The sequence below is a fragment of the Paramisgurnus dabryanus genome, chromosome 24, assembly GCF_030506205.2.
Source record: "Paramisgurnus dabryanus chromosome 24, PD_genome_1.1, whole genome shotgun sequence".
NCBI lineage: Eukaryota > Metazoa > Chordata > Actinopteri > Cypriniformes > Cobitidae > Paramisgurnus > Paramisgurnus dabryanus.
The window spans coordinates 27,233,267-27,246,926 of record NC_133360.1 but is presented as its reverse complement, the minus strand read 5'-3'; the positions used below and the strand labels follow the sequence as shown (position 1 = coordinate 27,246,926).

The 13,660-nt window shown below is 36.6% G+C and overlaps 1 protein-coding gene across 1 annotated transcript in view; it reads right to left on the bottom strand.

Moving 5' to 3' along the window:
- Positions 1-2,900: 2,900 nt before the first annotated feature.
- LOC135741088 (uncharacterized) overlaps positions 2,901-13,660 on the bottom strand; it is a 98,848-nt gene continuing 88,088 nt past the window's right edge. The window contains exon 7 of the mRNA XM_073813495.1: positions 2,901-3,251. Within this exon, the coding sequence (XP_073669596.1) occupies positions 3,226-3,251 (26 nt within the window). The 3' untranslated portion in view covers positions 2,901-3,225. The remainder of the gene's footprint in view (positions 3,252-13,660) is intronic.

Here is a 13,660-nt window from a genome sequence, read left to right as displayed (position 1 = left end):
AAAAGACATCAAATCAAAATGTTATGTCTATATATATTTAATCATATAGCAACTAGCCGTGAAATTAGCGGGATTGTTACAGCCAGCCAAGTTGTTAAATAAATCCCTCACTATAGTAAAACCATAACTTATAAAGACGTTAAAGTGCAAGACTGGATAACTCACGCAAATCATAAAGACCAGTACATAACCAAATAACAGCAAAAGAAAACAATGTTACTGACATATCTAACACCAGAATGAACTATGCGTTTTACCTTCAGAAGAGCTGCAGGCGACGAGAGGACTTTTTTCAACTTTTTAAGAAGGTCCTTTTATTTGTCGCGAAATTTCTTCGTCTTGCTCAAATGCCAAGACTTACAAGTATACATTATTTAGACAGAAAATGAGTTCTCACGCATGGGGATTGAGCCCCCGAACGTGACAGTGGCTGCGTTTATGTAACTGGCTGACTATGTTAGCATTGCATTGTGGGTTAGTATTTTAATTATTATTTTTTATTAATTATACTCCAAATTTTAATCAGTATTCATTGTATAACCAAATGTATTTGCATCACATTTTTTTAATTATTAAAGCTACACTATGTAGTTTCCATGTAAAAATGACTTACAGCTCCCCCATGTGGTTGAAAAGCCCAACAGTGCCTAGTATCAGACACTCTTCTGTAGGCAGGGGGAGGGGTGGGGCTGTGTGCTTTACCCTCCACCGCCACTTTCAGAGTGTGCTTGTAGAAGCTAGGAGGCTGCTCAGGTTGCAGCAACAGTACAATTTGTCCAGTTAAAAGTTGTTCTATCACTGAAATAATTTTAGAGACATTATTTAAAGGTAAAAAAACTACATAGTGTTGCTTTAAGTTCATTGTTATTTTGAGAAGTAAGTGGGCACAGTGACTCAAGTGGCCGGGCCATGCCCCCTAGGGCCCGCTCGTGGCGCCGACACTGGGTCCACGAATGGTTTGGTTACAAACATTTCCCAAATATCTCCCTTTGTGTTTATCAGAACAAAGACATTTATAAAGGTTTGTAACTACATGAGAGTGAGTAAATGATGACAGCATTTTCATTTTTGGGTGAACTATCCCTTTAATCGGTTTGTAAAGTTGTGTCAATATCTGAAGTTGTAGTAGATCATTTAATGATCTTATCTCATTTTCTCATACTCAAGCCGATGTTAAAGAAACTCTTTTTGACACTTTTCATAGCATAAGAAGAAGGAAAGCATTTCATAACATGCTTGGACTTTACATATTTTGACAACTATTACATACTATTATATTAAAAGTTAATTTATAGCTGTTAATTATTGCTGAGTCCTGTAAAAGATGTCTCTTATCTTTACTTCATCTTTTATGTCTCCAGCAGAAATAAATCTAATCATAAATCTTCATCTTTTTACTGCTAGTGCTCTTATTCTTGAGCAACAGTCTCAACTCCATTCACAGGACAGATTATGTTCAATATTTTTATAAACCTGTTCCTTTCATTACTAATAAACTGAGCTAATAATCTGCATATGTTTTATACTCCACACGACCAGCAAACTGATGAACCTCACGCAGATCCTTTAGTTTCCAAGCATTAATGTTTGACAGATGCCAGTATGTTTTCTCTACTGTATATCCAGTGGGATGTGAGTATGAAGAGTGAATATCTACTGTTGATCCCACTAAAGTACAAACTCTTGTAGAGGTGTAAGTCACAGCCCAACAGCTACAAGACATAAAACTTAAACATTACTCCATTAAGGTCCTGTCCCAAATAAAGCACCTTATGTGGACTTTCGGTCTCGTGGCCTTAAACGCATGCTCGCTTAGTCTACGAGTCCGTATGGTGTCCTATCTGTCATTTTTATGCTCTGAAGTTCACACTGCTGCAGGCTTCACGCACTTTACCTACCCAGAAGTCATTGCGAAAGAGCAATCAGACCAATCAGACGACAGATGGGAGGAGTGATGGGCAACTTCTCTTCTTATTTTCGACGTGAGACTCGAGTATGTCCCAAAATACGACTCTGGTGCACCGTTGTGGACAAGGGTCCCTAAACTGCTAGTAACATCTGTAATGTGGTGTTAACATGCGCTGAAACCAAAATGGGTCATGAATTGAACGAAGAGAACCCTTTGACTGTGCTTTCATTTTATCATTGTGATTTGTCAACCCCTTCTGTGAAACCACTTCTATTAAATCCAAGATAGAAAGAAGATTAAACAAGTTTCAGGGAAATCTCTCAAATATATATAGAGTTACAAAAGAAGCAGAAGAGGCTGAGAGACGTCTCTTTTATAAGCTTTTATTTTAGATACTTTTTGTCATAATAATCTTCTGTATCGAAATCAGCAAATGGTTCTTTCTTTTAGTGTATGGAGGACAGGTTTAACAATGGGACAATCTAAACTTTGGGCAGATCATCTGGTACGACTCAAAATGTGTCACAGAATTAGCAAGCATTTTTTTCTGGCCAGGTTTGACTAAAGATATAGTTGAGTTTACAAGACATCGCCAGTACACTGCTCATCGATGCTCTACAAAAGCTCCACTAAAGCCTTTGCCAGTATTATGAGTGCCATTTTAATGATTGGGTATAAATATTGACCCACTATAGAGGAGTAAGGCTGCTAACAAACATATGTTGGACATTTCTGACACGTTTTCCTTTTAAAGAACATTAAAGCCCAATCTGAAGCTTTCTGTTTGTTTCAGTTATTTGTATGTAAAGCATTGTGGATGTTGATGAGAAGACTTATGGTTTATTTACTTCTTTAGGTCAAGTGACAATTATACAACGCAAATAAAATTTAAAATACATGATAACGTGTACTTATAATACAAGATAACAATGTGGAGTTCCTTATGTGTTATAAATCATCATACTCATAAATGGTACAACCACAAATAATGTATTGTAACTGTTGTAATGATTATTTATTAGACAATACAACATACAGTATAATAATGTTTATTATAAGGGAATATAACTGCAATAATGCATTATAAACACAGACTTCATAGAAAGTGTTACAACATACTGCAGTCAAAACAGAAAACAGAGAAATATTCAAAAGATAACATTTATCTGACGATTATGAATGTCTTAATACAAATATAATATGTGGATAAATATCTCAGAAAGGCAGGTACCAAAAAGCTTTATTAAAACATTTACAGCAGCAAACCTTCAGAAAGTCAAGCCTTGTTTTAATCAGTATCCTACAGTTTTATGTATTTAAGCATTTGTTTTGTCCATTGGATCTGAAAAAAAGACACAAACTCAGTTATATTCAGAAAAGGCAGAAGATTCAGAATTTGACTTTTCTGTGATTCTCAGATTTCAGTCTCACTGCAGCCGTTAACACAGCGCTACTCAGCAAATAACCATCATGACAGCTGGGTGCATATTTTCAAAATAACACAAAAGTTCTGAGTGATGCGCTATGCTGTTCAGTGCCACTGGCAGCGCTAAAACACTTTCACTTTTGGTTGTGTTGGTACATTTAAAGTACAGCTTGCGTTAGAAAATAATAATTGTGTTTCCTTATCTTCCCCAGTAATGATGGTACACAAAACAACGCAGCACACCGGCACCTGACTTTGAAACCTGCAGAAGCTGCGCCAGTGACTTATTGGACTTATTAGGCAATAACTTATCAAGATGTGTGCTTGTACTTGTAATTTTGCTCACTTGAGCATTTCTGTAATTTTGTAGCATCTCGCTGCATCTGTGGCCAGGGCTTTTTTTTCTGTTCTCTCCTCATCCATGCGTTTATGCTCCATTTTATTTGCACAATTGTTAGATATAGCCAAAGAGGCAGTGCATGGCTGACGTTTGGAAATGTAGCATTTAGACTCTGTCTGACTAAGCTTGTGCTATTTAACGTGCACATCCGGTGTGCAATACCTGCGAGTTTTCCTTCACAGGACGCGGTGCATAAGGACATGTTAAAGGTGTAGGGGTGGATTTTCTCGAATTTTAGAAAAGAACCGCCTTCTCCACTTTTTTTTAAAATGCAATTGCGCAACACTCCTGATTGACAACTAGGAGGACCAATAGTCTTGATGATCCACACGGAAAAAGAAAATCCTCCGCAATACCTTTAAATAATCATAACACAAGCGCACCGTATCTTTATTATAACATTTATTTAACCGCAACATTATGGTATAGCTGTTTATTGATGAATAGATCGCATTTACACACGTTGCATGTTAAACACATGAAAGTAAATGTCTTTTAAAGGTTTTATTACAAAAAATAACAATTTCAATACAAATAAAAACAATGCAATTTTTTTACATCAATGTTAAACTGGTGGTCTTCTTCTTCATCTTAGTTTTTCAGTTTATAATTCCGTTATCAAAATAGGAAATCGTCATGGCGCCAGCGCAACTGGCTTTTAAAGGGGATGAGAGCTAAAAACTCTCACTGGTTTATTGCACGTTACGCCTAAAACACACCCGTTACTCATTATGAGAATAGGAACAACCCTTTTTTTACTGTGCGCTTGGCGCAAAAACAAATTTTCCCATCGTTAAATTAGAACAATTGGATTTGGACACGCCTTATAGTCTATGCGCTTTAGGCAAGATCATTAATCATTAATCAGATCATTAAAATATTTTTAGATCATTAAAATGGGGCCCTGGATATTCGTCATGACTATTGCAATATTAAGCTCAGCAGTGCTCTCTAGGGGTGTGACGAGATCTCGTGCGAGGTGAAATGCCAGCGAGATTAAATATGTATCGCGAAATTAATTATGTCACGAGATTTCTCGTGGAGGTGAAATGCCTGCCGTTTCTCAAACAAAACGTTGCGTCCTTTTGAGGGCCCATTTGTAGATGTCATAAAGACTGTCTTATTAGAGAATATTTACAATTATAAAGTTTACTATTATATTTAGTTCATCGTGCAATGCTCAGTTAACTGAACTAAAGCAGGCTTAATGACATATGCAGCCTGCCTATACGACCTCTTGAGGCTGCAGCTTTCGGTTTGAGAAACGGCCACTGTTCTGATATAAGCATAAAGTTAAGTTTCCGACTAAACCTTTTAACGTTATAGAGCATGCATTATATTCTGTCTTTTACTGCGTGTGCTTTTTTGTTTGGGTTTCCAATAATGTTCATCGGAGACGCGTTGTGTTTGTCTTTTAATCAGTGTCAGATGTGAAGTCTCAGGAGATTAACCCCTCACTCGAAATTGACATGATTTTATGTCTGCATGTTCTTGCTCAAGAATAATTGTATCATTTCTATTGTAAAGAATTAGACAAATATGAAAGATTTAAATGTATTTAAACGTTGTTTTGCTAAAAAGTAACCTTCTGAAATAAAACTAACAGAAGCGGGTCCTTTAGCGCCCCCCTGCAGGCATTTGTTATAATACATAATGCTGGTGTATTACAAAGGGTACATAGTCATACTATATTACTGTAATGTGTTTACTTGTTTTGATGGTTTATTTGAACCAGTTATAGTTGCATCGTCATTATTATGTCATTTTAAAGGTTACTTCTCACTTGGGGCTATTTTTACTACCAAAAAATATCAAATTACTTCATTATCAATTAGCAAAATAATTGTTAGGGACAGTCCCAGATTAGTTAAAACATTTCAAAATAACGTGATTTCAGTTTCCTATTCATTTTTTTTATCAATGAGGATTTCTTAAAAAATGTAAAAATCTCGTCTTGTCTCGTTCTCCTGAACCCAATCTCCTGTCTCGTCTTGTGGATTAGGTGTCCCCTAGTGCTCTCACATCAAGTTTACACACTAAAACATATTTAACTTTAAGTGACATGCTTTAATTTAATTGTCATGGTCCTGTCTTCAGGTCATACCCTGAGTCACAATCTGTTCCCTAGCTCCTGAGGTTGTGAATCAGTATATCGTGTATTCAGGTTCGGACACTGGTAAGGGCTCTAGCTCACTTGACATTGGGACACTGTTCACTTATTATCCTGTGACGTAGCTTTTTTAAGTGCTTTGTGATCATTCACAGCAGTTACTCATCAACAACAGGCAAAACCAACATCTCTCGGACCAGGGCCGGCGTCAGGGGGGGGGGGGGGCATTCGCAGGCAGTGCCCCCCCAAACAGGTTGTTGTGCCCCCCCACAAGGTTTTTTATTAATTTTATATATATCAAGAATAATTAAAATAAATTAAACATTTAATGTTTCATGACTTTTAATGTAATCAAATGAGGAAAATATAGTTGATATATGTTTTCTTTTAATTAAAATTGACCAGTTTCTCTGATTGGATATATTTTTCACCCCGGGGAGGCAGCCTTTTTTGGGCTTTACCTAGCTTCCTCTTCTATACGTTGCTTTAGTACTACGTGCACTTATAATATTGAGTCATAGCCGCAGCAAATTTAACTGCTCATGCTATCATGTATTTTGTTGTGCTATCTGTCATTTTTCTGTGCTTTTCACTGCTTCTATTTATGTAAAGCTGCTTTGAAACAATTGACTTTTGTGAAAAGCGCTATATAAATAAAATTGAATTGAATTGAATTGAATATTGCCGCATCTCACCCGTCTTACGTCTTTAGCATATTTGTGACTTGATACTAGCAACGTGTTTTTTCGCGGCATTTTGTGGATCGTGTAAAATATGGATATTAGAACATTTAGAGCGAACCAGCACCGCCTGCCTTTCTGACTTCATGCAAACACAGACTGGCTCAAACTCAGAGATTAGAGGTCGAGGTGGAATTTACAAATCTACATGACTCTGTTTTAAGGACAACACAGTCTCACACCCTATTCGTCACATACTGCCGTTTGGTCATGACCCCCTCACGTTCATAGCCGACGTTGAGGGTACCCCCTATTCGTCGCTTGAAAACGTAGAGGGTCGTCCTATAGATTTGAATGCAAACCCCTCATCTTTGAATTTTGACGAAATGGGTTTATCGGTTTGCCTGCGCAATATGGTTTTAGACGATTGATTTTATGCTGCAAATGTGCATTTTGCACAAGCGTGCGGCGCATAAACGGTTACTATTGATGCGGTGACCAAACATTTTCGTGGAGCGGAAACCCTTGTCTGAATCGGTGTATCACGACTTTTCTCTCTCTCTTTTTTATATAGATATATTTGGTATACAATAAAATGACATATTTACAGGGCTGTATTTGCTGTGTGTTTAAAACATGCCTTAATTAACGTAGGATATTTTATTATTTTCGATCACGCACAGTTGGTCATTCCCCCTCACGTCCATAAGCTGACGTTGAGGGTACCCCCCAATTCGTCGCATGACAACGTAGAAGGGTCGTCCGCGATATTTGAATCCAAATCCCTCATCTTTGGATTTTGGCGAAATGGGGGTATTCATGCCTGCGCTGCAAAGTATGTTTTAGGCGATTGATTTTATGGTTCAAATGTGTGTTTTGCAGTAGCGTGCGGCTGTTACATTCATTGGTGCGGTGACTACATTTTCGTGGGGCAGAATCCCTTGTCTAAAGCGGTATCACGACTTTCTCTCTCTTTAAGTTATATGCTCTACATTAAAATGACTGTATATTTGCTGTATGTTTAATTAAGATAGGACCCAGTCTCAAGGCAGTTCGTTTAATTTAATCTATTGATTCGTGTCCATGGACACGATTTTCCCCTTTTTTCAAGTAGAGGTAGCTGCAGGCTGGAGCAATGGGCGTGGCAAGAGGTCGGAAAGAAATGGGGCGTGCCACGAGGAATGAGGCGTGCCGTAAGGTCTTTTCAATTGGACGCGAAAACCTTCCTGATCCGCATAAAAGCGAGCCATAAACTTAATCACTATATACTATGTTGCTTGCTGATGTATGTATATAAACAATTTTATCGTAACACATAGAGCAACACTCACACGCTGTTTGCTGATTCACTCACTTCTTTTACTGCTTTATTCAGTACAGAACTCACTCTAATATAGAACACTGTTGCCCCCTAATGACAACTCTTCATATAGCACAACATTTAGCTGCATATATAACACTATACAAAATACATTTCTTTCACTGTTAAAATAACAATATTGATATTGAGAATTCATTCAAAAGTACGTTACCTTCGACACCTTCTGTATGGCGCGGGTTACATGACGTCATCACCACCGCAACTTTTTCAGGATCAATCATTAAAAACATTTATAATGTTTGTGATAAATGCACTTTTTGTAAAACATCAATTAAAGATATTAAACATTTATTTTTGTATTGCCCTTTTTCTATTTCATTTTGGACTGACTTCAAAATAGATATTCCTAAAATAGAAATTCCCAGTATTAGAATTTAGAACCTCATGACATTTTACTTTGTTTCCAAAACCCATATTTTTCTGGAAAAAATTTATATAATTAAATTATTTTGTCAACGTTTTATATGCATTAATACACAAATAAAAGAAACCCTCATATATTACCTTTTATAAGACCTAGCAGTATACTTTGAAACCCTTTCAAACATGAGATAACAAAACAAAAAGTCTTTGAAAATATCTATAACTAATTTGACTCATAAACTTTTATTTTTGTATTCATTTGTATTTTTCATTTTATACTTGTTATTCTCCGATTTACACATTTTGAGCTGTATTTACATTGCTTTGTATTCATAATTTTTTATTGCATTATACTTGAAATGTCTGTATTTGAACTAAATAATACAATTAAAAAATCATTAAAAAACAAATTATTATTTTAAAGATAAAAATGTCTCTAAAAGTAATGTTATTTTTTATAAAAATGGTACAGCAAATGTTTTGGCTGTATAAAGGCATATACGTGTTTGATCAAAGCATATAATTATTAAATGAAGTAAAAACGGTTTAATACACTTCTTTTAAGTGACATTAATCAATTAAGCAAAACAAACAACATTTTATCCAAAAAACATTTATTCAGTCATTTTTACAATAATTTTTTTGAAACGTCAATTGAAGTTGTCATCAAAGGCTTGTGTTCTTGTGTTCAAAACTTATTCCTTCGAACAGAAGCCATCAAACTCTCTATCTAAATAGAACGCACAATGGCGAACCGCGCGAAGTCTGTGGCTTTGCAAATGGCTTTGTATCTTGCGATATTCTAACAACACTGAGAGCACAGAACGGACATCGACATAAATCGCCGACTCGGATGTCTTCGATGCAAATGCAGTCATTAATTTTTCTCACTGTAACATGTATCTGTCAACAACAATTAAATAATCCCCGAAGCTGAAAAGACATCAAGCAAAGAGACCATCAAATTATATCGCACATGTATTATATCCATCTTCTTCTTTCCATCAAAAGAAAATTACGATTTCTTTTTAGCTAAAGGAAATGACGTATAACTATGGTTACGGCTGATTGGCCAACGCAGTTGCCAGGAGGAAGCTCCTTTGACCAATGAGAAACCTCTTACCACGCCCCTACCTCCTGCCACGCCCCTACCTCTTGCCACGCCCATTGCTCCAAGCTGTAGCTACCCCCATAGATATGTATATAAAGGCTAGATGGCTCAAGGCGGAGTCAGCTGTGTCGTCACTTGGCGGCCATCTTAGGTCAGTGCTGCCATAGTGCTGCTCCCTGCTGCTGTGGACGGAAGGTGAGTGACATACGCCAACTAAAATGCTCGTAACTTGCTGAATTCTTGACGGATTTACAAACGGTTTGGTTTTTTACAAACGTTATTAACGTGGCTATAATTCTGGATGCTTTAACATGTTTCATGAATTTTTTATTTATTTTTAGTATACGTATTCAGTGTCATAGGTACATCTTTGACGTTTATAACAAACCAATCCGTTTGAAAATCGGTAAAAAATTAAGCAAGTTATGGTCATTTAAAAGTACCTGCATCATTAAAACTCAATGCTACGAGTGAGCGAGCGCCCTGTCCTAAGATGGCCGCCAAAATGCGGACGTTCCACTCAATTGGCCATCAGCGCGGACGAGCCATCTAGCCTTTATATACATATCTATGATTTCAGCGCGAAAACACCCGCGTGCCTCTTCTTCTTCTTTGGATAACTCCTCGTCCGGGGCATCATGGGATAGTGAAGCGTCCATCGTATGCACACTGTAAAATCTAACCGGAAGTAGTAGGTCATCCGGGTACTTTTCGCATACTGTTTTTCGAATACTATGTATTCGGACATACTACTCGCCTCGCCTACTGCTTTTCGCGTACTATATAGTATGTAGTAGGGGGTTTCGGACGCAGCAAGGGATTCTCTCATTACGCGAAAATCACTATCAGGTGACTCACGATGCTTTCGTTTAAAGTTCACTATTTGTTTAAATGTTATAATTCACGCCGTTCTTTTGGCATTAGGCTGACATTGCCATACCCGTACGAAAATTAACCATGTTTTCGTGGTAAAAGTGTAGTAACTACGGTTTGTGTATCGATTATTTGCAAAATGGTTTTAGTAAACCAAACATGGTTTAACTTTTTTTTTCAAATTCATGGTTCTTTCTTAACTGTAGTAAAACAATGGTTAATTTTTGCAAGGGAAGTCTAATTAAAGTCCCATTAATAAGCTAACGTTAACCTAGTTTAAGTTATCAACCTTTAGGTTTAACTTAACGTGGTCATTGCTTTATTGTGTGAGCTTAATATAGTCTAAAGTTTAAATATTTGTCTTATAATATTTGTAAGAAAATAGGAATCCCCACTATTGGGGTACACTATTTAAGCCTTATATTAGAGCTAATTTACACTACATAATAAACATTTTCTGTTCTCCCTGCAGATCCTGTCATTCGAATCACCTGTTACAACTTAGATTTAACGTTGCTTATTTTATAAACCCAAAGGTACTTTTAAGAGCTATCATTTACTTACTACACAAAGCCATAGTTCACTGACAAGCTGGGCCATATCGCAGGCGATAATTAATGCGAAATTGCCCTGGTTGTCAGTGAACTTTGGCTTTGTGTAGTAAATGCTGATCCATCTGAAAGCAGGTGATGTTGGTGTACTACTAATCAAAGAACCGGCTTTACTGACGAGATGCGCATGAAAATCACATGTGATTTATCGTGCAGCCCTAGTAAGTAGAATTTCTTACATATTCTTATATATCTCTTTTAATATATTGTTTTTTTTTTAGTGGCAATTCTCTTCAGTAACCACATTTTCACTTAAACACATCACAGTCCTAAATTATCTACCACAACAAAATATAAGTGACACTCGGGAATTCTGTGAATGACAATTAACAAATAGACTGCATTCATACTACTATTGTAGATTCTGTAGTTCATCCAAAGCAACCCATTTAAAGGCTCTCTAAGCGAATTCACGCGTTTTAGACCATAAAACATTTTTTGTTACATATAGCAAACATCTCCTCACTATCTGCTTGCTGCCTGTCCGCTGATCAAACTGTAAAAAAGCGATCTCTGTAGACAGCCCCTCTACAAACTTCAATGTAAGCACAGTGGCCAAACCTGCACCACAAAACAAAAAGTGTTCCAGCCAATAAACACCAAGAAGGATTTGGGGGTTGAGTTTGGGCGCGTTCATGAAAGCACAGAAGGGAGGGGAAGGGGGAGGAGTTAACTACGCTCAGTTTGTTTGAAAACACATTTCAAAAATCAACACAGCGATTCGCTTAGAGAGCCTTTAATGATTAACGTTTGGCCTTTATTTTGAATAAATCTATACAGTAGATTGTCACTGTCCAATTGCACAATAGTTACCATAGTACCAGCCAAACCTACTAATGTTACAGAAAGTTCTATTATAACCTTATGATGTCATTTATGTTTTTGCTGTTTTCTTTTAATGTATGACTCTTTCCTGTTTTCACATACTTGGTTATGCAAAAGCTAAACTCACCATGAAGTAAAAAATATCCTGAATGACATTAACCAATATTCCATTCAGTAAATACACATGTAAATGTTGTCATTGCAGCTTGAAAAACTCCATGCTACTGGATACAAGCCAGTTCTTCTTCGTAAAAAGGAGACCAAGAAGCAAAATATTAGGTGTGAGAGATTATCGCCTATGCCCAGGACTACCTTCAGAAGATTGGTTCTTTTTATGAATACCTTTGTGAAGGTGAGATGCATGCACTGTATTTTTAAAGTCACAGTTCACAGCTTGTGTTGAGTAGGCAAAAGATTTGATCAATATTAAAATCTTAAAGGGGACATATCATGAAAATCTGACTTTTTCCATGTATAAGTGCTATAATTGGGTCCCCCGTGCTTCTATCAACCTAGAAAATGTAAAAAACTTATTTTGAGTGAAATCTAAACAGACATTTACAACAAAGTAGTTTATTGATTTCACGCATTTAAGCTAAGCTTTTATAAAATCACACTGTGCACTACATTCTCCAGGCTAGCAGCACTACCATTGCAATGACTGAACGATCATCTGGGATGTCCACATAGAGAGAGAGGTTAGAATTGTGATTGTATATCAGTATTTTTGTTGTTTCCTCAGCATCTGATGAGCTTTTGGACCCGGAAGCGGTGCTATGTGATGTCAGACAAACAAGCGGATGGGATTTGGTACCCATAGTTAACTTGGTTCAAGCATATACCTGAATTCATACTATGTTAACTTTGGAATTATTATGTTGTGAATGTTTTATTTTTTGTAGAAGCCATATTTTATTTGTTTTCTGCCCACATACAACACTATTTTTAATGTTTAGGCACACTGACTTAAACACTTTTTTGTAGGGACAGGACACACATCAATTAGACCCATGAAATTTGTAAAGTCCTTTTTTAGGTCACTCAGTTACTGAATCAAATGAAAATGAATATCATTATACTCTTGTATATGAAATGTAGAGCTTACAATGCAGATGGACCATTAGCAGAAATAACACAAAAAAGGAAACCATCAAATGTTGGCTGGAGACATCATACACTTGCGCTGCTGCTAACTTGAAAGCGTAAAGTATACATTTTTCTTTAAACAAACATCACACTTGGTGTTATTCTTAGAATTGATAATATAAGCACTCTGTTTTTTCCTGATCAAAAGATATATTGTATTTGTTATAGTCCTATGGAATCAATCAAATATAGATTTGCACATATCTAATACATCCAGTAGTCTATCATTACCTCAGCTCTAATCTAAAGTGCCAATAAATCTGGTTTGGAAAAATTAGACTATATGATTCAAACACTTAAGAGTTACAGCCCAATCCCATGGTTAAAGGATTCTTTTTTTTCTAATGAACCCAAAGAAAATATTTTGTCAAAATATCTGTTTGTGTTTAACAGAAGAAATCAAATTCATACAGGTTTAGAACAACATGAGGATCAAAAATTATAACAGAATTTTAATTTTTTGGTCAACTATCCCTTTAAAGTCTTATGTTTTAAAACATCCATATGATTTAACCTGCACAGGTTGGACCCAGGATTCCAGTGGCATTATGATCAGCTGGTTACACTGCACCTCACACCCTGTGACCCACTGGAGAATGCAAACAACTGGAAGAGATGACAAACATGGTGGAGCAGGCGACCACTACAGAGGGACAGGTGGAGGCAGCGAACACTATGGAAGGGCAGCTGGAGCACTACAAAGGGCCAAGGTAATTAAGTAATTAAGATATTAAGAGTTGCCATTTATATCTGGGTTTCAAGTATTTAACCTATGGGTTACCTTAACGCTACCTGTTGTCCAGTGTTTTTCCCATAGAGCTTTAT